The sequence below is a fragment of the Rhinolophus hipposideros genome, assembly GCF_964194185.1.
Source record: "Rhinolophus hipposideros genome assembly, chromosome: 19".
Taxonomy (NCBI): domain Eukaryota; kingdom Metazoa; phylum Chordata; class Mammalia; order Chiroptera; family Rhinolophidae; genus Rhinolophus; species Rhinolophus hipposideros.
The window spans coordinates 2,317,837-2,342,788 of NC_138065.1; the positions used below are offsets into that span (position 1 = coordinate 2,317,837).

At 52.4% G+C, this 24,952-nt stretch overlaps 1 protein-coding gene across 4 annotated transcripts in view; it reads left to right on the forward strand.

The window, feature by feature from the left end:
* Positions 1-24,952, forward strand: part of KCNN3 (potassium calcium-activated channel subfamily N member 3) — a 149,747-nt gene that overhangs the window by 114,334 nt on the left and 10,461 nt on the right. For 3 of the 4 annotated variants that reach the window (XM_081026253.1, XM_081026251.1, XM_081026254.1), the window contains exons 4-8: positions 1,750-1,891; positions 9,131-9,241; positions 17,628-17,755; positions 18,460-18,529; positions 21,499-22,093. In XM_081026253.1, the coding sequence (XP_080882379.1) occupies positions 1,750-1,891; positions 9,131-9,241; positions 17,628-17,755; positions 18,460-18,529; positions 21,499-21,795 (748 nt within the window). In that variant the 3' untranslated portion in view covers positions 21,796-22,093. The remainder of the gene's footprint in view (positions 1-1,749; positions 1,892-9,130; positions 9,242-17,627; positions 17,756-18,459; positions 18,530-21,498; positions 22,094-24,952) is intronic. The other variant, XM_081026252.1, reaches the window with a different exon arrangement.

Consider the following 24,952-nt stretch of genomic DNA (forward strand, 5'->3'; position numbering starts at 1 on the left):
TTCATTCTGGGCCGAGCACGGTGCTGATGTTGCTGGTGGATTATTTCCCTTAATCCTCCATCAGCAGATAAGGAAACAGGGTCACAGAGAGATGGCGTCCCTTGGCTGCAGCCATGGAGCTGCGTAAGGAGGAGCTGGGGCTCAAAGCCAGGCGCTCCCAGCCCAAGACAGCGGGCTCACCTCCGCCCTCCCCACCGCCCCAACCTCACTGTGCTCAGACCCGACGCAAGGCTTCCTCCACGACGTGCACTCTGAGACACTGATGCCCGCTCTGACGCCAGCTGGTGCTTACGTGTTGCTGGCTTGTGGCGTGGAGCCGTCTCGCTGTTTCACAGGCTCCCAAGTCCATCCCTCCAGGGAGAGAGTTCCACCACACCTCGCACAGCCCTGAGCGCCAGCCTCAGCCGCTGTCCATCCCAGCCGAGAGTATGCTGGGAGCGGAGGGGACTGTGGTGGCCTGAGCGCCTGGCAGAGGCCTGGGCCACCCATCCAGGACCACGTCAGAGCTGGGGTGGGGCGGGCGCACTCCATCTTGGCGATCAGTCGTGGGCACCACCTGCCCCATGTGGCTGTGACTGGATGAGCAGACGTGGGCCCAACCCCAGGGAAACGAGGCAACTGGCAGGGTCAGCCAGCGAGGGTGCCCTGAGGGTGCCCACAGAGCATCGCTGGGGAGGGGCGAGCAGGTGGGAGGGCAGGGAGGTGTTCACCAGCGAGCTTTGGGGAGGCCATGTCTGCTCCTCAGATGGCCCTGGAGTCCAAGCACGCATGCCCTATGTGGACAAGTATGGAAGGCTAATGCCACCCCCTCTGCTTGCTGGCAGTGCACTCAGGGTGGGGCTGGGCAGCCCCCCTGTGATGCGCTTCCTGGGATCTGCCGCGCCAGGCTCACATGGGGGATGAAGGCTGCACACCTGCTTTTCACCTGGCTACCCCACCTCTGCGTTCCATCTTTTCAAACATCCTGCTCACCACCTGTCATCGTGCTCAGGAACCTGGAATCACTTCTGAGGCCTGTAAGGCCAAGTCCAAACCTCTCACTTGGGAATTGAAGACCTTCCAAAGCCAGACCCCTGGTTTCAGCAGGCCTTGGTGTTTGGGGGCGCAGGGACAGTGGAGAAGAATGCGGGGGAAAGGGCAGCAGGCAAAGGGAATGGTGGGCACACGTTTCCAGCTGCTTCCTCCCAGGGCGGGGCAGCCATGAGACCTTACAGGTACAGATGTCCCCTCTGTGAAGAGCCGGCCGCCCCTGGAAACAGCTCCACGAGCTGGGCCATCACAAGTTCCCTCCAGATGCCAGGAGGTGCCAGTCGTGGGGATCCATCAACCTTCAGGAAATTGCTAAATGTATTTGGTGATTTTATTTAATGTTTTTGACATTTTCCCTATATAGGAGCTTGTGATTTCAGATTCATCACATCCACATGGCGTTTAGACTGTCTGCTTGAAAGGGAGAATCTAACTTTTATTACCATATGATTTCACCCAAAGCTGTTTTACCAGCACAAAAAGGACGTTGATAGTATGGTACAAATCATGACACAAGGTTTTAGCTCTGGGACCAAATGTGTGGCAGGCCAGGCGGGCAGCGTGGTGACACCGTCAGTCCCCTAAAGAGATCTGTGTTGCCACTGCTGCTGGCTCCACCTCAGCAAACGGTGTCGTTTCTTTCCCCACCCAGGTTTGCCCACAGCCCTCACTCTCGGAAATGACGATCCCACCGACTAACTCGTGTCTTCCCCTTGGCAGGTACCATGACCAGCAGGACGTCACTAGTAACTTTCTGGGCGCTATGTGGCTCATCTCAATCACTTTCCTTTCCATTGGTTATGGGGACATGGTACCCCACACCTACTGTGGGAAAGGCGTCTGTCTTCTCACTGGCATCATGGTGAGTACATGCCTCTGCCCGTTACCCTTCCCCACCCCCCGGTTGGTGCAAGGAGCAGAGCCCTTTCTTGCGGACACAGAGGGGCCTTCCTGGCCAGGGTGTGGGGCCAGCTGCTAGGTCACAGGCCAGCATACGTGTCTCTGCACCTAGAAAGGCAGGTGTGAGATCTGCCACGGTTTCTCACTTTTTCGTTCCCTTTTCCAGGATAGGATAGGTCCTGGTGCCTGGCCATTGCTGATCTCTTCACAGCCCCCAGAAACGGGCTGGGCAAAGCTGGCCACCGTTCTGACCTGCCTCCCACCACCACCTCCCAACCACTCAGTTTACTCATCCAGGGAGCGTCAGGGCTTGCAGTTAATTGTCCTTCCTGTCCCCTGGTCCCACAGACCTTGGCAGCACGTCTGATAAAGCTTAGCTGGAGCTCGCAGAGGCAGGGACTGGGGAATGAGCAGTGACCCGGCCTAGGAGACCTGTGCCCTGGCCTGGCTGGGACACTGGTTTGATTCCATGGCTCTGGGCCAGCCCTGGACTTCCCTAGACTCTGGCTCCCACATCTGTGTGTTGGGGTGCTGGACCCCGAGTGCCAGGTCCTTCCCAGCTCTGGCAATTAGCTGGACAGGGACTCCATCCCCGACTCTCCCCAGGTACCCAGCAGCTGGGCTGCATTCTTTCAAAATGTATTTTTCCCGCCCATCACCCTGCCACCCCACCTCCACACACTTGCCCGTCACATGGCCATCGTGTATGAAAGGGACGGAGACCGGGAGCCAGAACCTGCATCTGAATTCCCACCTCCGTCCTCACTGGGGGCCCTGGGCAGGGCCCTTGACCTCCTGGACCTCAGCATTGTCCAGAATAAAGCGGGGACGGGAGGCCTGCCCTGCCCTCCTCCTGGTGGTGATGATGATGGATGGCAATGCTTTACGTCACCATGCTTTGTCGGCATGAGGAGCTGTACTCGCCGGCAGGGCTGACCTCCCCCATTCCATCCCTGGCCAGGTGACGAGGCCTCTTGGCCTTGGGCTTCAGACCCAGGATAGGAAGCCTTTGCTCCCCAGAACCTATAGCCCCAGAACACGGCTCGAAGGAGAAAGCACCCACCCCAGCCTGGGCATTGTTGGGTTGTGGTGAGGGTGTGAGGCTGGGCAGGGTGTCGGTGGCTTGTCCTGGGTCTCCATGGGTGGTCACCACAGCCCTCCCCAGGGGAGCCCTCTCTGCACCCCATCGTGCTTCCGTGAAGTTCCTTCCTTTCAGTGCTCCTCTCAGATTTCATTCATTCTCCCAGAGGAGAAAAGGCCTTCCTTCAGAAATAGGAAGGACTTTTTTCTGCAGTGGTAAGGGGGCTGACTCTTCACCAGGGGTGGGGGCTGCCCGACTCCCACCCCACTGCGGCCTGGTAGCCACCTGGGACTGATCTAGGTGACATGGCAGCGAGACTTGGGCCACTCAGAGCAGAGGAGGCCGTGGGGTCAGAGGCCTGGGCAGTAGCCCTGTGAGCGGGAGGGGTCCAGGGCTGCCATTTCAGGACTGGGCCCAGTCGTCTCCCACCCCACTAAAATCCAGGGCAGGTGCACAGCAGCAGGCAGGTCCCAAACTGCGGTTAGTGACAAAAGGCTGAGCTCCGGGGCTGGGATAAATCAGGGTGAGTGGAAGGCCTTGGAACAAATACCGCCCGTCGGTTAGTAGGAGTCCGTGTGGCACAGCTCCAGCTGTCACCAGGAAACCAGGGAACGATTCTTTCTTCCAGAAGGGAATGAAATGCCACCCAGAGGCCAGAGCTTTTCCGTCTTACAGCTGCTCCTGGCGCCCCTGCTCCGTGCCTCAGCACCAGCGCTCACCAGGCCGGTACAGAGCAGGCGGCCAGTAGGTAGATGGGCCTTGTGAGGACCCTCTGTTGTTTTTGTTTGAAATGCCAGCCATTCTCCCTCTGGCGGGGAGCTGTGCCCCCTGCAAGAAGCGGCCCCATAGCCACCATTTCCTTGGTCCCTTCTCTCCGGCATCCCCTGGCTTCTACTCTGACCAAGCTGAGGGGGGCAGGCAGAACCCCACGGCCTCCTCCCTGCCTTCTCCTTGGAGTGGGGACTTCAGCACCCTTTTTTGCTCCTGGTCTATAGCAGCCCCTTGGCAGGGAGTGTTTGTTCCTGGTGGAGAAAGGTATGGTCCAAGTGGGAAGGACAAATGGGTGACGAGGACCGATACTACCTCCCGTGTTAAAAATACAACACAGGCCCTCCGTCCACCTTCTCCTTTTGCGGGGACCCGGTGGCATAAATGTGTCTCTCTCTCTAGGGACGGGAACAGGGAGGTTTCCTCCATTCATGTCAGTGTTTTTACCCAAATTAGAGTGAGTAGTGTCCCTCTGGGGTCAGCCACCGTGAGGGAACCCCCGTGGCATTTTTCTAACAAGTGTGACTTTTCCAGCTGAGTCACTCCTTTCACGGGTTTCCAGCCGCCGAGAATCCTTCCCTCCCCTCCCCCAGCCTCCCAGCTCTGTGTACATCTCCCGATTATTATTGCAACCGCCTTAACTAAAGGTATGGCTTCCTGTTTGGTTACCATGGACACCATGTGGGCCAAGACAAGGCCTGCTCGGGAAGGGAAAGGAAAGAGTTGTGTGTGCAGGCTGTAAATAGTCTTAATCATTGTTTTCTCTTGGCAATCCCAGTAACGGTGTAATTATCAACCATTAAGCAGGGTGTATAATTGTCTGAATAACTTGACATTGTTGGCACAGACCTGGTGTGTTTGAGAGATTTCACCCACGAAAGTAGATAAATCAAAGTCCAGCGTCTTTTCACAAAGAATTTTATGGTGACAGTTACAATGCAGAGAGAAAGCTGTCAATATTTAGTATCCAGAATTGGAAATGACAACGAAACTCCCAGAGATGGAGGCCCTTTGGTTCTGCAGGCATCTGGTCGATCTCTGGGGCCCCCACGATGGCTTGGTAGGAGCCCTGTTTCAATAGAGCCATTTTTCTAAAGCTGGATTGCCTCTGTGGACCCTTTGCAAGTTAGGGACAGAGAGACAAAAGCTTCCAGGGTGTCTGCTGGGCACACTGAGCGTTCTCCCAAGGCTTCATGAGAGATGCTTCTTTGAACGCGAAAGGAAAGTGATGAGGAAGGAAAACCTACACAAACTGAGTCATTATGGGAGGAGGGAAAAAGAGGGCTCAGCAAGACATCTGCTTAATGTCAGTTTCAGAAGATGAGCTTCTCCCTGAAACACCTTGGTTTCAAAGCAAGGCATGTTATTGTCATTGTTACATGGCCGCTGCTGCTGCAAATCTTCCAGGCTTCCCTCCTCCATTTGTCACTTTCATTTATGTTTTGTTTTATTTTATGCTCCTTTAGTTAAGAACACCTCATACTTTTCCCCTTGCGGTACTTGTTTTTCCAGACCCGAAGCTTTTCCAGCTGGAAAATGTTTCTTGGGAACAAGAAGTGGGAGGACTGGTGTGGAGAAGCCTGGGTCTCTGATTTGGGTCCAAATCTATAGAGGAGTTAGGCGTGCTCCCCCCCACCCCCACCCCATGCCAGCCACTCCTTCTCTGCTCACTGCTAGGCTCCTGCTCACCATCTACCTTGGACAATATGACCTCATTAGAGGTGGACCCCCACGCACCCCCGTGGAAATAGGACTTGGACAGAGAAGGCCCAGCTACCCAGCTGGTGTCAACGGGGATTCTTGGCACATCTGAAGGCAAACGCCTGAGTCATGGGTTATCTCCATGGTCTGAGCACGTGGAAGTCATCCAAGCAGCTGCTACCCTTTCCCGTCCCACTCCATCCTCTCCTCACATGCCCCTCTGCCCACCAGGCATTTCTGGGATTCCACGCCAGGACACCATGCACTCTCACACCCCAGTCAGCCACGTCCTTGGCAATTTGTGTCTTAAAACCAGCTCTCATCACTGCCACATCCCACAAGGCTTCCCAGGCTGCTAACATGGGAACACCAGCCTGATAAGCTGTCAGCAAAAAGGCTCATCATCCCAAGAGGAACCTAGGTGATCATTATACGTGCAGGTGAACCCAACACAAGGAGGGCGTTCCCTTAACACGTCCTTTATTTCCTCTAAAGAGCCAGAGTTGACCATTAACTTTTGACTCAAGTCTTAGGCTCCTTTTCCTGCCCTTCTTTCTCTCTCAGTCCCATCAGGCCATCCTTTTTCCTTATGCCTCTGCTTCTTTTGTCTTTCCCTGTTCTGTCCCATGTCGTTTAGGATGGAGCATGACTTGTTCCCTGTCTCAGTCTCTACTCTAGCTCTGTCTCTCTCTGCATCCCTTTCCCTGCCCTTCCCTGCCCCTTCGCTCCCCCATTCCTCTCTTACACACATTCTGGAGAGGACCACAATCTGATCTCAGCACCCTACCCGCTACTTTCTGAAGATCGCTCATGTCTGACCGCATCCTTACGAGGTTGCTTCTTAATGGAAATGACCAAGTTAATCTTTCTTATTGGCTACTTCCCTAATTACATCCAGAGGATGGATTCTTAGAAAAAAGAAAACTAAAGTTGAGAGTATCCACTGCTCACTATTCAGGTTAGAATTAGGGGTTAAGAACCCAGCACTCGGGCCGGCCTGGTGGCTCAGGCGGTTGGAGCTCCATGCTCCTAACTCCGAAGGCTGCCAGTTCGATTCCCACATGGGCCAGTGGGCTCTCAACCACAAGGCTGCCAGTTCAACTCCACGAGTCCCACAAGGGATGGTGGGCTCCGCCCTCTGCAACTAAGATTGAACACGGCACCTTGAGCTGAGCTGCCTCCCGGAGGCCCTCAACCACAAGGTTGCCAGTTCGATTCCTCGACTCCCACAAAGGATGGTGGGCAGCGCCCCCTGCAACTAGCAACGGCAACTGGACCTGGAACTGAGCTGCGCCCTCCACAACTAAGACTGAAAGGACAACAATTTGACTTGGAAAAAAGTCCTAGAAGTACACTGCTCCCCAATAAAGTCCTGTTCCCCTTCCCCAATAAAATCTTGAAAAAAAAAAAAAAAAAAAAGAACCTAGCACCCTCCAGAGAGATATCCACAAGGGGGGTCCTGACATCTTTAAGTAGAAGGAAAGAAATTTATCTTAATTGTATGAGCTAGATGGCCCCTTGGTTAAAACATTCTAGCTTCTAATCAGAAGCCCCGTGTATTCAAGCGCTAGCCTGTGAGCAGTGGCAAGACCATGGAGCGCTCCATCCTGGCCCTGGAAATTCAGGATGGTGGATGAGAGATTGTTTTGATGAAATTCCAAAAGTGGCATGGTGAGCCAGGCGACTTCCTCTTCAGGCTCATTTTGTCCCCAGGGGTGATTTAAGTAGCGTTTTGCCTGGACCCAGGAAGATGAGGGAGAATGGAGCCTAGGGAGAACCCTCTCCATCTGATGTTCCCTTTTTAACACTATGATATATCCGTCTTTATGGGATTCAGCCCAAAGTACCTTTGGAGCTCCACATAAAGGAGAGAGACGATAGTGGGTCTGGTCGCAGGGAGATGGGGCACACATCTGGCCTTTCGGACAGCTTCTTTTAAGCTATTTTTTGCTTTTGGAGACCAGGCTAATTTGATTACAGCTACGGCCCATGAACGGCCCATACGTATCCTTTGAAAATCAGGCACAAAGTCTCCCACCATGCACGGGTGCCAAGAAAACATGACCCTCCCTGGAACAGGAGAGGAACATGAGGTCAGAAAGCAAAGTTCACACAGACTCAGGTTTTTTTGAGTGTTTGTTTGTTGTGCTAGCCATGGGTGGCCAAAGGGTGGCTGACCAAATGACCACCTGTACCAAGAGACACGAGATTGTTTTAATGGGAACACTTGTGAAAAGCTAGGGGAAGGCGTTGCCAACGTCAGCCATGCCAAAACCTTTGCCCACCTGTGGAAAAGGAAAGAAAGATTATAAAGGAGATAGTAGGGGCCTGGGCTATCCATACACACCCCTCCCACTCTGGGGCACATTGTGTGCCTGTGAAAACATTCCTCACCATTTCTAACATATTGGGTTAGACCTGGTGAGCACAGAATGTCATTGATTGGTACCTGGGACCTCAACTGCTAAACTAGGCTCGGTGGCAACTCTACTTACTGTTTGGCACCTAAGCATTGGACTTGACGTTGCTGAGCTTATCATCTCTTTCCATGACTGGAGGTCAGGAGGGTCAGTGCCCAGCATGCAGGCAGCGGGCGATGGCTGTGGAGGGGGAGCGTTTTCACCTAAGAACCAGGCAAGGGCAGGGCTGAGTGGTCCCCCCACCCCGCCCCAGTGCTCACAGGCCAATCAAGAAGCGAAGTTGAGGGGGCTTGAAAATCCACTGGGATAATGTTCCAAGGAGCCACTTTCCTTCCCTGCTCACGTCCCCAGATAGGCAAGCATGTGCCCAGAGGATTAGGAGGGAGAGTGAGTCCTGGGCACCCTGCCTCTTTTACTCCCCCTCCCCTGTGCTCCCCTGGATTGGACCTACCCGGGCAGAATAAGCCCGCTGCTCTGGAAAACACTGAGGGCCTCCTGCGGGTTCCCTTAGAGTCCTCCTTTGAGGCAAGAGTGTTGTCGTCTTCAAAAATCTCTGCGTGATGGTGAATTCATGAGCCTCCTGGTGATAGCAACAAAGAATGGCTTCCTTTGCTGAGTCATCGCCTAGACCGTCAGGGAGAAAGACCTGACTGAGGCCCGTGCACATGGGGGGGTGGGGGGGGACAGACTCGTGCTGCCGGTGCTCCCCTGGGGAGGGATCTTGGGGGGCAAGGTGTTGCCCCTTTATTAGATTATTTTTATGAAAACTCCCCGCCACCAGCAGCTGTTCCAGCCACACTCCAGTTTACGCGCGGCCTTCTTTCCAGGGCTCCCTGGTCTGGAACAGGCAGTGGGCTGAGGACACGCATGAGGGCGAGAGGGCCTTCTGTCTTCCCTGCACAGCCTGGCAGATGCCCAGGTGATTGTCCGTGTTTGAAACCCCCCAAAGCCTCAGCCCCATTCAGTGTCCTGCTCCACTAAGAACTGGCAAGTTCTATGGAGTCTCCCAGAGGCCAGCTCTGCAGCTAAGCCAGGAGCTCTGCAGACCCCTTCGTGGGTGTGGGAGTCAGAGCCCCGGCAGGTTTTGTGGCTCTGCACAACCAGAGAGCTGGAGTCCCCACGCCACTCCCAGAACCCCACGGTGGGCACGGAGCACGCTGGGTCTTCTGCTGGAACCTTACCTCTTGATTAATATGCTCTCTCTCCTGGTCCCCTTGCTGTCCCCTCACAGGGTGCGGGCTGCACTGCCCTCGTGGTGGCCGTCGTGGCCCGAAAGCTGGAACTCACCAAAGCGGAGAAGCACGTTCATAATTTCATGATGGACACTCAGCTCACCAAACGGGTAAAACACCACTGTCCACGCCTTCACAGGGGACTTCAGAGAGAAAGTCATCACGTGCCGTAGGTCAGGGCTGCAGCTTTCCCTGGAGGGTTCAGGGAGCCCGCACACCTGCAGACAGCCCCCACAAACCACACAAGCCCCAGCATGGCAGCCTCCTGTCTTCTGTCCAGTCCCCGGGGCCAGCCCAGGCAAGCACAGCCCTTTCCTGGTAGTAGTAAGCTCTATAGCGGACAGTGGGCTTACCCGCCCCCTTGCCGAACGGTAATTGAATACATCACCCAGCATGCGGCAATGCTTTTGTTTATGCTCCAATAGTGTCATGATTCTCATTGGGAAGGGCAGTGGAAAGTCTTAAAAACGATGTCGGAAATATATCTAAATCCAGTCCTTTAAAAAAAAAAAATCATCAAAGGCGATCCTGACGGTAGAGCCCACCCCCCTAAATAATATCATTCGCCCACGTTCCCCTTTTGGGTTTCCCGGATAACGCGTCTCACTTGTACTCTTACGGAAGTGGCTCGGCGGGACGAAAGCTGAAAATGTGCAAGGTTGGGGAGGGTGCTGAGCGGCAGAGAGCCTGACACCCCACGGAATTGTCAGGGAAGAAAAGGCCCGTTTAGAAGACACAGAGAGAAACCTGCCAGGATAACAGTGGGCAGGCAGAAGCTGTTTATTTCCTGACAGCTCTTACGGAACATTCATTAGAGCTGCAGGCTGAGCGAAGGTCAGTGAGAGGATTTCCTGCAAAATCCTCCTCTTTCCCAGAGGAGAGGATCCAAACCCTGTGTGGGGGTCCTGGCCGCCCTAGCCGGTCCTCGTTTAGGACAAGCGTGGCTTCGGGGGCCCGTGAGCAACCCGATTTTGATTTGGGGTTTTGCAAGCTAAAGAAGAGCCTCAGTGATTAATGTTGCAGTGCAGTAAAAATGTGTTAGAAATAGAGACAAAGGCAGGCCGGGAGAACAAAGAGAGGGAGAATGACAGTGGGCGCGAGCTCTCGGGAAGGTGGTGGGGCGCACGCAGTGCCAAGGCCTCTCCATTCCTCAGCAGAATTATTTATGGGGCTTGATTGTTTGGTCTTTGATTACATGGGCTGGATCCGCTAAAGAGCCTCCACAGGTGTGACAAGGAGCGGGTACAGGCAAACATTCTCATGCTGTGGACATGCAGATGGTCGTTTCATTCGGATGTAGGTGTGAGGCCGTAGGAACCTGATTCGCGTTCATGTCTGTTGTGTTGGCCTGTGGGCAGATTGGTTCCACGATAGTCGTGTCATCGCAGATCTAAGAACCTATCGACAATGTTGCGGCCTTCCTGTATATGGTACATGGTAGCCCTGAGCCCTGCGTTGTACAAGAGAAAACATAATGTGTAGCGTCCAGATATCAGGATCAAGGGTGTGCCCCTGGGGAGGACAGCCAGGTTTTACTCACCACCCCGTCACCTGGCCGCCCTCCTTCTATCCCATAGTACAGATGCAGAAGTCACACCCGGTATTGAGCAAATGACAGTGATTGGAACACATTCATGCAAATATACTTGCATCTATTCTCCTGCAACAAGCTAGTGCAACGGTGAGGGGCAAGAGAGTTTGGGTTCCAGAACCTTCTCAGAACCTGTTTCCTTGGAGCACAGACATTAACGGTCTCTGTGCTCTGGTTGGCTGTTTGAAACCAAGGATATATTTGTATTTCATGTTATTCCTTTGTCCTCTCCATTTTTCACTCTGTAAATCAGACTCTCGAGGAAAATAAAGCCAGGGAAAGCCACTTCCCTCGTATATCAGGAAAATAATTTTTCTGCAATATAATTGTAGAAGGACATGTGATTGAGGTTGCTAGTTTCAATCTTTCAAAAATAATTCTCTACAATCCTGCTCAAGTCCACTTATTTTTTGAGAAGTAGGACTGAAAATGAAATCCACAAGTGTTTATTGCTCATTCATCAGTGCAAGCCATCTTTTTAATCGAATAACATCTCACTTTGCTGAGAACATTTAAATCTGTTGAAATGTCCCTTGAATGCCTAGTATCTTTTCCCAGAAAAACAAAACAACAGAAAGCGATGGTTCTCACAGAGGAAGGATGTTTTTCGAAGCTGGTGAGACTGAGACTCCCAAAGGTTCTGTGACACACCCTTGACTGAGAGGAGACTAACTGGCTGTGACCTTGGCCCACTCTGGTTTGCGCTCACCTTGACCTGCTCAGAGAAGCCCACCTTTCTTCCCCTGGGGATGCCTCATCTACCCACTGCCCTCTCCAAATGGCCCAGCGTGTCTTGCTGGAGTGGCTCATGGGTCAAAGGGATGCTATGCTCAGTCTATTCATAATATCTCAGAGAAAGATCCAGTTGTGGGAGGAGCCAGTTGTGGCGGGACTCCAGACCTCTCAGGAGGGGACACTTCGATTTCACAGATGAAAGCAGTCTCACAAATACATGCCTTCATGCTTCAAACACCTAAGCGAAAAACAAAAAGGAGGAATGGTGACCTATTTGTCATAAAAACACTCAGATTGTTCTAGGGTTTATTTACCCCCTCTGTCTTGCTGTCAAGACTTCAGCCCAGTATGTACCATTGAGTCACATTATTTATTTATTGGTGGTGGGCGGGGGGGTCTGACTGCACAAGGTGAGGACTCAGTTTCTGGTTTTCCTGAATCCCAAGGCTTTTCTGCTTTCACTTGTATTCTATAACTTGTCAACCCTGATGGCAACTTCCCTTCTGTGCTCAATGCCATCAGGTCTTCTCACGCTGACTTTGCAGTGTGACTGCCCTTGTTATCCTATAACTATAATGGATTGCTAACCCCTGGTCCACTAGGCGATATGTATGTAAATGGCACACTGAGAGGCGGAAAATGATGCTAGGTCCCCATTTGTCTCCCGCTCGACGCTCCATGTCCCCAGCTCTCTGTTTCATGTCAATCGCCCACAGGTCACCACACTGTGCTTTGGGGACACCAAGATGGGGAAGAGGTGATCCCTGCCCTCATCCCTTCTTCCTGCCCTCAGAGAGCACCTCTCCTTCCTAAAAGGCAAGATGGGCTCGCTGGGCGGAAGAGGCACCACGGACTGGACGTTCTGTCCGTCCTGCCGCTCTCCCCATCTGACCTCACGCAGCCCCGCCGTGTGTAGCACTGGCTGAGGACTGTGTCTCTTTGTCCTTGCCACCAGGGGTTCTTGTTCCAAATACTTCATCCAAGTACATTTCCCCATGAGTAAGATCGCAAACCATACCCTTATCTTCTCTAAACTGACTCCTTCTCTTGACTGTCCCGGTCCGCGAATGCCACCGGCCCCACCGTACCCAAAGCCACCATCGTGTGCCTCGTGAGCCATCACAGCTGCTCGCTACCTTATCTCCTCCTCGGCCTCCCTCACCCCAGATATCCTCCACTTTGCTTGCCTAGGGATGTCCTGAGACTCCAAGACTTAGCTCTGAACGCGTCAGCACCCAGCTCCCAAACCTACGTAACACCCCAGTAACGAGTGAACAGTGCTGAAGAGAACGTTAATTATGAGCCTATGTCAAAGTTTTATCACAATCCTGCTGGGAAAAGCAGAAATGTTTTTCCCCAGCGGGCTAATTCAAAGATTAACTCAGAGGGCTGTTGCAGAGGGCACGACAAGTAGTCAGCGTTATGTCAGGGACAGAAAGCCTGGCTCACGGACACCAGACTCCTGGCCGAGAGCTGGTTGGTCCCGAGAATGGATTCCCAGAACAGATCTTCCTCTCTTTAAAATGTCTCACATAATCGATTGAGCAGTTATCGGGAAAGCTAATCCTCCCCAGAAGGGGATTGTAAATTCTATTCCCTAGATGTGTCCTGGCCCAGACAGGTTGGGAAAACAGTCATAGAGACATTGAGCTTCCGAGCTGGGAGGATCCTTTGGGAAGTGCCTCCCAGGCCCAGAGGTGGGCGGGTGAGGGTGGCCCAGCCGTGCGCAGCGAGCTGGGTCCCAGCCAGGGCTGCAGTTTGTTCTCAGGCAGCTCTCCAGCCATCGCCAGATGGGCTTTCCAGAGCAGCCACTTCCTTGAAACGCAGCACGGTGGTTAGGGTCCCAGGCTTGCTGGAGAGAAAAGCCACTTGACCTCCAGACTCACTGAGCGTCACGTGAAGGGCATTATAGAACTAACCACCATTGATCGGTGTGTTGCTGTGGGGAAAGAGCTTGAAGGTCCTGCCCCAAGTTCCTGCTAGCCGTGGGGATGGAGCCCCCAGTCCAGGGAGAGCAGCCTGGGAAGGGAGCTTGAATAGGATGGAGGAAGGAAGGAGAGATGACATAAGAGGGACATAAGAGATGGCAGCTGCAGGAAGTCTGAGGAGCTCAGGGGAGGGGAGAGAGGGTTTGGCAGAGAGGGAAGAGGGGATGGCCCTCTTCCCCAGCCATGTGTGTAAAGACACCTTCAGTCAAATGTCTGAAGACAGAGCCGGCTTTAGGTTCTCAGATTGTGATGTTCACGAGCCCTTGTTTTGACCTAAATTCAACCTGTGGAACTCCTTGAAGTGAAGTCACACGTCCTTGTAGGCCTGACCATCCCTTCTCCCTTGCAGGATTCCTGGCAGCATAGTGGGCATGCTAATGACTTCTTCCCTGGAGGGCCCAGCTGTGGGGCTCCTGGAATCATTCTCCCAGGTCTTCCTGAGGCTGCTGGAGGCCTGGGTCGTCCAGGAAGGGGGCCTGTCATCCTGTCCCAGTGCTCCTCCCGCAGTCGACAGCCCCTCTGTGACACCAAGTGGCACGGTACCCTGGCAGAGAGGTAGCCAGAGCAAGCCATTGACCTGGGTGATACAGCCAAGAGCTCAAGGAACAGACATAGGTGTTCTCTTTGTTCTCTTTTGTTAGGGAGGGAGGAAGAGAAAGAAGCTGACATTGATTGGGTGTGGGGGGAATAGTAATAAAGCTACCATGTAATAAAGCGCTGATGAGCGCTGCGGCCCGGCTCTGAGCTCAGTGTTTTCAGTGTATTCTCAGTCCATCAACACCACAGACCCATTTCACAGATGAGTAGCACTGCATCACTCTTCAGACACTCCCTGCTGCCTGCCTTTCCCTCGGAAGCACTTATTTCCTGGTGCTCTGCTACAAACTGCATCCTGTCTCCACACAATTATGGACTCTGTGTGGGCAGGGATGGTATTGGTTTGCACATTGCGGTATTCTCACTTCCTACCACAGCGTCTGCCCCATCGTCGGGCTCATTGAATGTTTTTCTGCAGGAAGGAAAAAATTGAGTCCCAGAGAGTCTCACTCACAGGTCCAAGGAAGAAATAATAATTGCATCCACTTGTGAGGTTTCCCGGAAGGTTCATGAAACGCTGTAAACACAGAGCAGTTAGCACAGAGCCTGGCACACAGTAAGCGCTCAGTAAATGTTCCCTGTCACTATGATTTGTAAGATCTTAGTTGGATGACTTCCTTGCCCGGGCCTATTAATCTTGGATTCCTTCCTTAAGTACGTAGGTCACTGAGCCCATTCTTTGGCCCCGTGAGAATGAAAGCGTCCGATTTTATTTTTTGAAAGCATATAATTTTTTGTAGAGAACATATATATAGCAAACAATCAGCTCTTAGGCTTATGGGTTTGGGGGACGGACCAGCCAGCCTTCCACGCACAAAAAGCCCTCTTCTCCCCATCCCTGGACTCAGCTGACTGTGGCCAGCCTTGCTCCGTTTTTCCCAGCACCCTGACCCATCCCACCCCAGGGCACCCCGCCCACCAGGAGAGCTCAGAGGGTACCCAAGTACCCATCGGGTTCAGAGAATCCCACAAGGGCACACGACCTCAACTGCTCCACCCCCACGGCATTTAGAACAGTCAGCCACGTGAACTGGAGGGAGACTCTAGTGACAGGGGCAGTTACTGTCGACCAGGGAAAGCACGGCGCAGTTAAAAGCCTGTTTCTCCTTCTCTTGCAGATAGCGATCTCCTTAGGTTTGTAGCAGGCTGTTAGCTGGCAGTTAATTTCAGATCAGCACCAAGGCTTTCATTTCCCATCACGGTCTCCAGTACACGGGGGCCTCCTGTTCAAACCCATAAAGAGGAGAAGACCGCCCCTCTCGCTGCCCGCACTGTGATGTGTGTCTCAGTACCTGACATCCGGGCTGAAGGGAAGGGCGGGGCATGGCCTCTCAGTTCTGTCATAATGCTAAGCGAGGGCCAAGATGCTTTTCAAAAAAAGAATCGAATGTCCTCTCCAGTTCCTTGATCCTGGGAAACAGGAAATAATTTTGTTTGTGGAGGGAGAGATGAAATCTCAGGTCTTTCTTCAGACCACGTGAAAACCTCATGCTCTCCTTGGACCTGGCTCTTGTGTTGCCTTTACCATGAGTGAACTGTGTGGTTCCATTCCTCACATCCTGTCTCCGAAGCTGTTTCCTCATCTCTTAGATAGGAGGAGTTCAGGCTAGACGCTAATTCAGATCAGTATGTTTACAGTTTCCATAACACTTATATCCACATTGACTCCGTTTGCCCTTTAGAACTTGGTGGTCTTGGTCTGTGACTCTGTTTCTTCATCTGTAAAATGGGGGCGATATCAGTACAGGCCCGATGGGTGGTTGTGGGGATTAATTGTTTACACACAGGAAGTCCTCAGACCTGAGCCTGGTCATGCTGGCTGTGATCCTGTCTTACAGATAATTAAACATTTACTCGTTAATAACTGGTGGAAACAGGATTCCTCTGTAGGCTTCTCAACGTTTTGCAAACATTTGTTTCACACCAATGCAGAGACAGTTGTCAAAGGCCGTGACTCTCTACAGAGGACACTCTTGGAGCTGGGGCTCTCCTGGTCACCCTAAGTACCCAGACAGGGTTTTTCCCTCCTGTTCTTCTGTGAGGCTTTCCTTGGAGGCTAACTGAATAAGCACCAAGGGAAACTGAATGTCAAAGTGCCTTCTCCCTGCAAAAGACAACAGGAGTATGTATCACGCAGAGAGAAAGGGGTCCCTTCTGTGTGGCCTCCTTTGCCAGGCGGCCACTGTCCACTCCAGCCCCCGGATGGAACCCCAGAACCCACCCCCTCCTCTACTTCCCCCTCCTCACCTGGACACTCACTAGCTCCAGCTTCTGCTCAGCACCACCTGCTTCCTTTCAAGCAAGAAATTACCAGAGGTGGGCAATTAAATCATTAAAGCCATTGTCACAGTGGATTTTTACTGAACCCAAAAAAAGAACGAAAAAAAGCAATATTTATGTCACATAGACATTTCTGAGAAGCCTTAGCTGTTCTTTTAAAAACATCGCTTCAGCGCCAATGAAAAATGTAATCCAGCCTTAGTAATAAATTTTTAAAACATACACACACAAAAGTTATCAGCCTGCAAAACAATGTTTCCTGGGCCTTCCCACACGTCTCAGTATTTTAACAACGTCCCATCTGTTGGTGTGAGTCGGAAGAAGGAGGCCTGGACTCTCCAGTTTTACTAAAATCCTTTCTGGCTAGTAACCTGATTTCCACTGGGCTGGCCTGCTTCTCCCAGGCCCCAAGCCTGTGGGCCTGTGCCAATGTGCATGGCTGACAGAAACGGCAACAGTTAACCAAACGTCTGTTTCGCTTGTGCTTAATAAGAAATGTTTCCTCTTGCTCTTGTTACTAATTGCTGAAGATGTCTGTGTTTGGACTAAAACTTTGTCCCCGGCCATCTGGATGCCATTGATATGTCTCAGCTCAGCCGCCAGCCGGGTGATATCAGTGGTTTCCATGTCAACAGATGACAGCGTCATCTGTTGAAACGTGTGACTGCACAGTGAAGGAGCCAGCCTGGGAAAGAGGCAGCTCCGGTCTCACGCCGAAATATCTTCCCTGATTTTCAGATGCTATTTTGATATTATTTCAGTTTCCTGCCGATTACAGTTACATGTAAATGTTTTGGGCCATTTGGGAAAGGTACCCATGGACCTGTTGATACCTACAGTTCCATTTGGTGGGAAAGACTTTTCCCCAAAGAGGACTTTTGAAATTGCCAGCCGGTAGGGAATCTGTTTACTCTCCAAATGCAAGAAATGTACCTCAGGCAGGGGTAGAGCCATGGTGTGTATTTCTCTCTTCAATGAGCGCCCTGGGCCTCCAGGTCTTGTTAATGCGGCCTGTCTAAATATAGCTTGAGCAGCAGCCATCAAGAGGCAGTCCTGAAATAATTAAGGAAGAACAAGAAGCACCCCTGAACTTCAGGCTCCAGTGTACTGGGTCCAACATGGGATTCGTGAGAGATGAATTTTAATCATCCTTTCGAAGAGTTCATCATTTGATTAAGGAAACAGCTCACTGCAGAATCATTTCCTGACAAGGGAGACTATATCAGCACACAGAGAAAAACATCTCTTAGGTGAAACTAGGAAGAGTCACCCAATGGGCAACCTGCTTTTTTCCCCTTGCCTTAGATCAAGAATGCTGCGGCCAACGTCCTTCGGGAAACGTGGCTAATCTACAAACACACGAAGCTGCTAAAGAAGACCGACCATGCCAAAGTCAGGAAACACCAGAGGAAGTTCCTCCAGGCCATTCACCAGTGAGTATGTGGGGCGGCTCGGCCCCCAGACCACCACGTCAGGCGGGGGGCAGGGGGTTCCCTGTCCTTCACAGCTCTCTCAGCATCTCCTTGCACAGGACCAATCCATTCTCTCGCACTCAGCAGGCACTGGGGGCAGTGAACAGGACCCAAATCAGTCTGTTTGTCCATTGATGGCACCTGCCAGGCATTGGACAGGCTGCTGTGAGAGGTAACACTTAGAGTAGGAGCCTCTGAGAGCGCTCAGATTTCACACACACACACACATACACACACACACACACACCCTAGTACAACTCGAAGCAGAACAAACTGGTCAGCGCTTTCTATAAGAGAAATATTTTAAACGTACAGTGATAGAGGACCAACACGTGTATTCTGACCTGCAGGTTTAGGAGCACCCTGAAAGGTGGAGGGTGGGGTGTGTACCGTGTCAGGCGCCCCCTAGACAAAGGCCTCGATCCGGGAAATGATGGGGGAGGAGTGAGGAAACCAACGGGACCGAAGGCAAGCGTGCGTGGAAACCAGAGTTTGCTTCCTTGGGGACCCTGACAAGCCCTTGATTCTGGTCAGTTGTTCCCCATGTTCAAGGTCCCCGTGCTGGGTTCCCAACCCAGGTGAGCTGATGGGAGTGTGGCACCTGCTTGTGGGCTAAACCTTGGCACGCACTGGGACAGCCTGGCTGTGACAACTCTCTCCCACAGACTGAGGAGTGTCAAGATGGAGCAGAGGAAGCTGAGCGACCAAGCGAACACCCTCGTGGACCTTTCCAAGGTGAGTGACAAAACCTGAAGACCTCCTGAAGGGTTCTGAGACGCTGGCATTTGGACTGCTCGGGTGTGGCTGGGACGACGGGCCGTGGCAGGAGGGGGGCAGCAAAGAACAATGCCTCCTTGGTTAGAAAATGATCTACCTTCAAGTTCTGGACCTTTGCGGTCTCCTAGTGTGTCTTGTTGTCTTTGAAAACCTGGCCTTTCGTTCTCAAGTTCAATCGCTTGGGTTTGTCTTTGCTCGGAATTAATGTGCCACCTAGGAAACCTTTTCAGTGTGCTGCTTTACTAGCTGTGTGGTGAGGGCTCCTAAGACAGCTTGAGTTTGTTTCTTCTGAGGACCAACTGGTGACCATGGCCATGAGGCGGCCATGGCACACCTGGGAAGATCCTTCCAGTTTGCTGTAAAAACTAGACGGAAACTCGCTCTTCTTGTAAATCACAGAAGTGAGGGAATGAGAGACGCGGTGCCCGCAGAGCTGAGTGCAGGCGCCATTGAAGATGGGGCCGCCCCCCTCCACTGCCCCCTTCAACTCACCGCCTCTCCATAGAAATTGTGTATCAAGCGAACAGCCCAGGGCCAGGCGGACAGAACATCCCAGCAGATGTCAATTATCACAACGCACGTTCCCTGAGTAAGCAAGAGAAACTCCCTCAGGCAAATTAAACACCCTTTGAAAAGAGTGTAATCAGAGAAATTGCTGGGTGTTGGGCCACACACGTGCAGGCAACTTGTTCAGGGAAGGGATCAAGCCAAAGAAAGGGCCTCCCAAGCCAGGGGTGGGGGCCCTCCAATCAGGGACTACGTGGCTTGCTGGGGAGAAGCCACAGACCTGTGTGCCTTTGGAGGGGTGCTGGAAGCCTTCGTATTTTTCCTCCCAGGAGATTCACCCATTGGTCCCCACATTCCCTGACCTCCTGTCACCAAGCAACAGAAGAGGGGAGATCTTAATGCTGTGTCTCCCCCTCGTCCTCCCAGCTCCCCACCAACCCAGCCCTGCCCTTTGGTCCTTCTTCGATGAAGAGTCTGATATCCTTTGCTAATTTGCAGGAGAGATGTGGCAGTCACATAGACGAGGGCTCTCCACACCAAGCTGGGAAGCCAAATTATAAACAGAAAGTTGTCGGATGAGTGTGGAGTCAGAACCACGGGACGTAGGTGGATTGAGTGCATCACTGGCTGCTGGATGGTTCTGGTTGGAACTGAAGTGGTTTAGTGGCAATGAGATGGATTTGAGGGGTATTTATAGGAGGGCGGGCAGGACTTTGGACTGGTGAGATGTGAGGGTGACGCCCCGGTTCCAGTGGGGACCACTGCAATGCAAGGCGCGCCTTCTGTGGGGACAAGGAGCCCTGGCAAAGAGCAGCTGTGGGAAAGAAAATGGCGGCCTTGGCAAGAGCTCCCTTTGTTTCAGTTCCTCTCTGAGCTGGTGGTGTGACAACCCTTGAAGTCAAGTTTATCTCATTAGTTTTAAATTTTGTTTTGTGCACCGTTGCCTGGAGGTGCCCCAGTTTTGCTCTCCTGCTTTCGCCGCCTCTTTTCTGTTCATTCACAAGTTACTTACTGAGCACCCCGTCTAGAGCCAGGCCCTGGCTGGGCCCCTGGGCGTCCACATGCCTTCACCACTCGGGTCTTGGGGGTTAACCCTGAGGGACCTTCTGGGTTTATGGAAATGACTGGTGGTGCGAGAGGCCTGCCCCATCAGTAAGACTCCTACCTTGGCCTGCGGATGGTGGGGCGGGAGTGTTTACCAGTGCCAGCCGTCCACAGCTTTACCCGCATCTCTTCATGGGAATCGTGTGCACCAGACCCCCTTGCTTTCTGTATATTTGTCCATCCAAAAATGTTCGTTGAGTATCTCCTACGCGCCAGATGCTGTTTTAGGCCCCTGGGACACATCAGTGGGCCTAACGGGCAGACGTGCCTCCATGGAGGAGCTTTCCTTCTGGTTGGTGACGACAGACGCAGTGATAAGCCAAAGAAACAGCATTTCAGCTCGTGTGTGCGTTGGAAGGCCGTAGGAAAGACAGAAGAGAGTTGAGCAGGGTGGGCGGGGTCAGCAGTGGAGGTGGGGACAAGGTGCCTATTGAGCCAGGAGTCCGGGGAGGTGTCATTGAGAAGGCAAGGCTGTCAGGCATGGGATGTGCAGGGAGCAGTGGTGATTGGGTGGGTCCCGGGACCACCAGGGGACACCACTGAGCACAGGTGTACTGGGGACACCTGTCAGGAAGTAGGGAGCGTTTGAACTGTGATCCGATCCATGGACAAAGGCCTCGGCCGACCCACGGGAGGTTGACTGGCCCATCGGGACATCTCAGACTGAGGCGATGTGCTTTCTCATCGACCGGGCCGGGGCCGGCCCCTCGGGGAGGCAGCTGCTTTCACTGAGCTCCGGCCCAAGGCATGAGTCAGGTTGGACACTGTGCATTGAAAATGGGCAGGGGGACAATAGCCTCCTAAGTATGTGTAGTTGTTACTAACTCCTAGTTTATAAGGACACCAAGGCTCGGCGAGGTTAAGAGGCCTGCGGGAAGGCACGCTGGTGGGTGAGCGGCACACGTGGTCAGAGCCTAGCACTTAGAAGCTGTTGCCTTTTCCATGCCCCACCACGGTGCCTTCCTGTAACTTCAGGCGCCAGCGCCGTAGAAGCTGAGAGGCTGGGTGTAGTAAGAACATGGGACTCGCTCTGCCTAAGAAAAAGTGCCGCTGCTTTTCCATTACACGTATTTTCAGCTATCTTTTTGTAATTAATTTGCATTACTGCTGTAACGATGGAGGGAACAGCCCGCTGTGCCCCTGAGGCTCCACGTCTCCAGAAAAGTGAGCTGCCTCCCCTTCCTCAGCCGCATGAGTCACGGCCGGTGTGGAAGTTGCTCCCATTGTCCCCTGGAGCGGTCTCCATCTTTCCCACGGCAGCTTCCTCTGTGGTGACCTGTCCTCTCCGTCTCTCGTCCCTCTGCCTCTCCACACAGATGCAGAACGTCATGTACGACTTAATTACAGAACTCAACGATCGGAGCGAAGACCTGGAGAAACAGATCGGAGGCCTGGAGTCTAAGCTGGAGCAGCTCAGTACCAGCCTGAACTCCCTGCCCCTGCTGCTGGTGGACACCCTGTGCCAGCAGCAGCAGCAGCTCCTGTCTGCCATCGCCGAGGCCCGTGGCGTCAGCGTGGCAGTGGGCACCACCCGCACCCCGCTCTCCGACAGCCCGATCGGGGTCAGCTCCACCTCCTTCCCCACCCCGTACACAAGTTCAAGCAGTTGCTAAATAAACCCCCCCACTCCAGAAGCATCGCCCATAGGTCTTAAGATGCAAATCAACTCTCTCCTGGTCACTTTCCATTGAGGAACATGGAGACCAGGGAACGTGAGGAAGAGAGACCGAGCTAACTCACCAACTCGTGTTCATTCGGCGTGCTTGGTTCGATCTGCCTTGAAACCAGAAATCTAATCTCTGTTCAGGTGCCTCTACTTGGGAGCAGGAAGCGGAGATGACAGGAAGCGACGCGTGTGGCGGGGCCTGGCTGCAGAGTTGGTGGAGAACAGGAGTCCACACTCAATCTCAGGTGTTCACACGGGGGATGGGGGGTCAGATGCACTGACGGAGCCAACAGTCAACCGCCCAGAAGAGGGTCCCGCTGGGGGAGGGGTGTGTCCAGCTTGGGGGGGTGGGCTTCTCACCACCGAGGGCCTGGAGCCCACCTCTCTCTTCCTTTTGTCTAAGGAAGCCTCTGGATGACAAAAGGAAAAGAAAGTTGCCCACAGCTTGCCAAAACAGACATTCTTTCCTCCTATTCCTTATATAATCATCAAACCCAATTTAGATGGGGTGGGGGGGACAGAAAAATAAAAAGCCAGGTTTTCCATCCAATATTAATACCCATATAAACCTGTGTGTTTGCAAGCGCACACGCACGTGTGCACACACACACGTCCCACATTCAACCCAGGTCTTTTCTTGTTTGAACATGACCCAACTAAAAAGGGACCTGGTACCTTACCCTGCACACAGTAGGCTCCCTCTAAATGTGTGTCGAGGCCGTTTGAATCCGAATGTGGGTGCTTTCGGTTCGGGGAGTTAGCTGGCTTTGGCCGTATTCGGAGCTTCACGGAAGGTGCAGTGCAGGTTGCTTCGCCCTGACTGTGCCCCGTGCTCGCTTGGTTTGAGACAAATGCCAAGCTAAAATTGTTGGCATTCTGGAGGGATAGGCGGCCTTCTAAGACAAACAGCTTTGCAGGGTTTTCTGCTTATACCCTATGGAGCACGTGACCAGGTGTGTGTAGTGAGGGCAGGCACACAGGACGTGTGTGCACACGTGCACAGACAGGCAACCCCATGACACTTGAGTGAATAGAAGTATTGTCTGGGGGCGGGCTCCGCTAGGTTTATCCAGCAACAGGTTTCCAGGCCCAGGTGTTAGGAGTGTAAAAGGGTCAAGTGCCTGACCTGAGAGCTGCTGAGCGGGAAAGAAAAGTGATGGTGGGTGGCCCCGGTGGTCCCTTCTACCTGACCGGAAAGCTTGTGAGAATCAAGGCAGCCCTTAGGGTAAGAGGACTTGGATGTGTCAGTCGCCTGTCCCTACCATGCCATGTTAAAACTTGGTGCAAAAACTATTCTAATATATCTCAAACTCCAAGAGACTTCAGAACCATCGAGGTTCAGAGTAGTGACAGACGTTGTGGGGAGAGGCCTGTGGATACAAACTTCTCATTGCTCCCTCATCTAACCACACACGGCATTTGTGATGTAAAAGCCACTGTGTTATCCATCCCTTTCTCATTCTGAGTTCTTTGGCTTCTGCTTGTGGGAGTTACATGACCCTGCATGGAGTATTTCATCTGTTCAGGGTGAAGTACCAGGGTGCTATGTGTGTATGGGTGCCCTGGTGGTTTCCCTGCACACAGGACATCGTCGCCATTCCGAAGGCAGTGCCTAGCTGTGGAGAGTTTCCTTCTGCAGCACTGGGCCTCGTCCTCTAAGGAAAAAGGAGTCAGTAAAATGTAGACGACCTTAGAACTAAGGCCACTCTTTCAAGATCAGATCTCTTGCTCAACTTCTTTTGTCTCTTTTTGTTGCTCTTGCGGTTCTTTTAAAGGCCTCACCTTTTTTTTTGACAATTCCTTTGAAGATTTTCATTGGTTGTTTTTGCACAGACGCTGCACTTGCTGTTGGCTTTTTTATTTTTATTTTTTTGCTGGATCTTTTAACTGTTGATTGTCTGAAAGATCCCTCTCCTTCTCTATGTCCCAAGAATGGTGCTCCTGTTTTCAGTGACAGTTTCGCTGAATATAAAAACAGATGAAATAACCATGCAGTTTCTTTGTGGCATCGGTTCCATTTCACACAGTGAAGACCACTGACAAGTCAAGCTGAGTGTGCCAAACCTGCAGCCCTTAACTATTCATTCCTACTCGCCCTTTCCATTCTGCTGTAACCCTGTCATGTGTGTGCACACGCGTGTGCATGTGCACACATACCGTGATTTCGTTTTCATTTCAAGTAAACGACACGAAAGATTCCACTGCCAACCCCCTGCCCAAAAGTGTGCACAGACTATCATAGATCCATGCGGTCTGCGGATAATTCTTTAACCCGTCGTTAGTGCCATACACTTGCGAATGCCCCAAAGACAAAGCCAGCTACACGAGCAAAGGGAGTAGCTGGAGTTGTGTCTAGCAGCCACTGGCATCCTAGAAACACATGGGCATTTGCAGCTTGACTTGACCTATTGGTAGTGCAATAACTATGTATGGTTTTGTCCTTGGCAAAAGAATAATCTTTCCCCTCAACAGGATCGAATCTGCATGTTGATCCTGCAATGGTAAATGGAGGGCTGCTTCTCTGTGCTTTGTGTGTGAAGCAACCCATTCTCCTGCAAGTACAATCAACCCTGGATGACCTAGGCGTTGGCTGCCCAGGGTGTCGCTCACCCAGCTGTCCCTCCTGTAGCCCACTTTTGGCTAATTCTGTGCCTCAGCGTCACAGTCAGATGGGAGAGGGGGCAGGTAGATTTGCATGCCATGCTTTCTGGTTTCTTATTTTCAAGTTGGATGGTAGAGGAGGTTTGATTATCTACCCAAGAATTGGCCGTGGGTAAAAACTATGAATTACAATCACCTCACTCCAATACTGCACTGATTGAGTTCTGCCCACTCCTGGAAGGCTGACCCAGTGACAGAGCCCCTACTATAACTTTTCCAATAACATAGGGAGAGGTCGAGTTCCCTAATGTTCCCTAAAATGTCTAGACACTTGAATTAACAATGCAGGGCCACCCCTCATCGCTTAAGCCATATAGCTTCATGTACTGTAAAGTCAGGGGTGTACTGTGATACTTTAGGACCACTGATCTCAGTGGGATTTCAGGACATAGCATCAGTTGGTAAATTATACCAGACTAGGGGCTCTCTCCTCCTTAGATTGA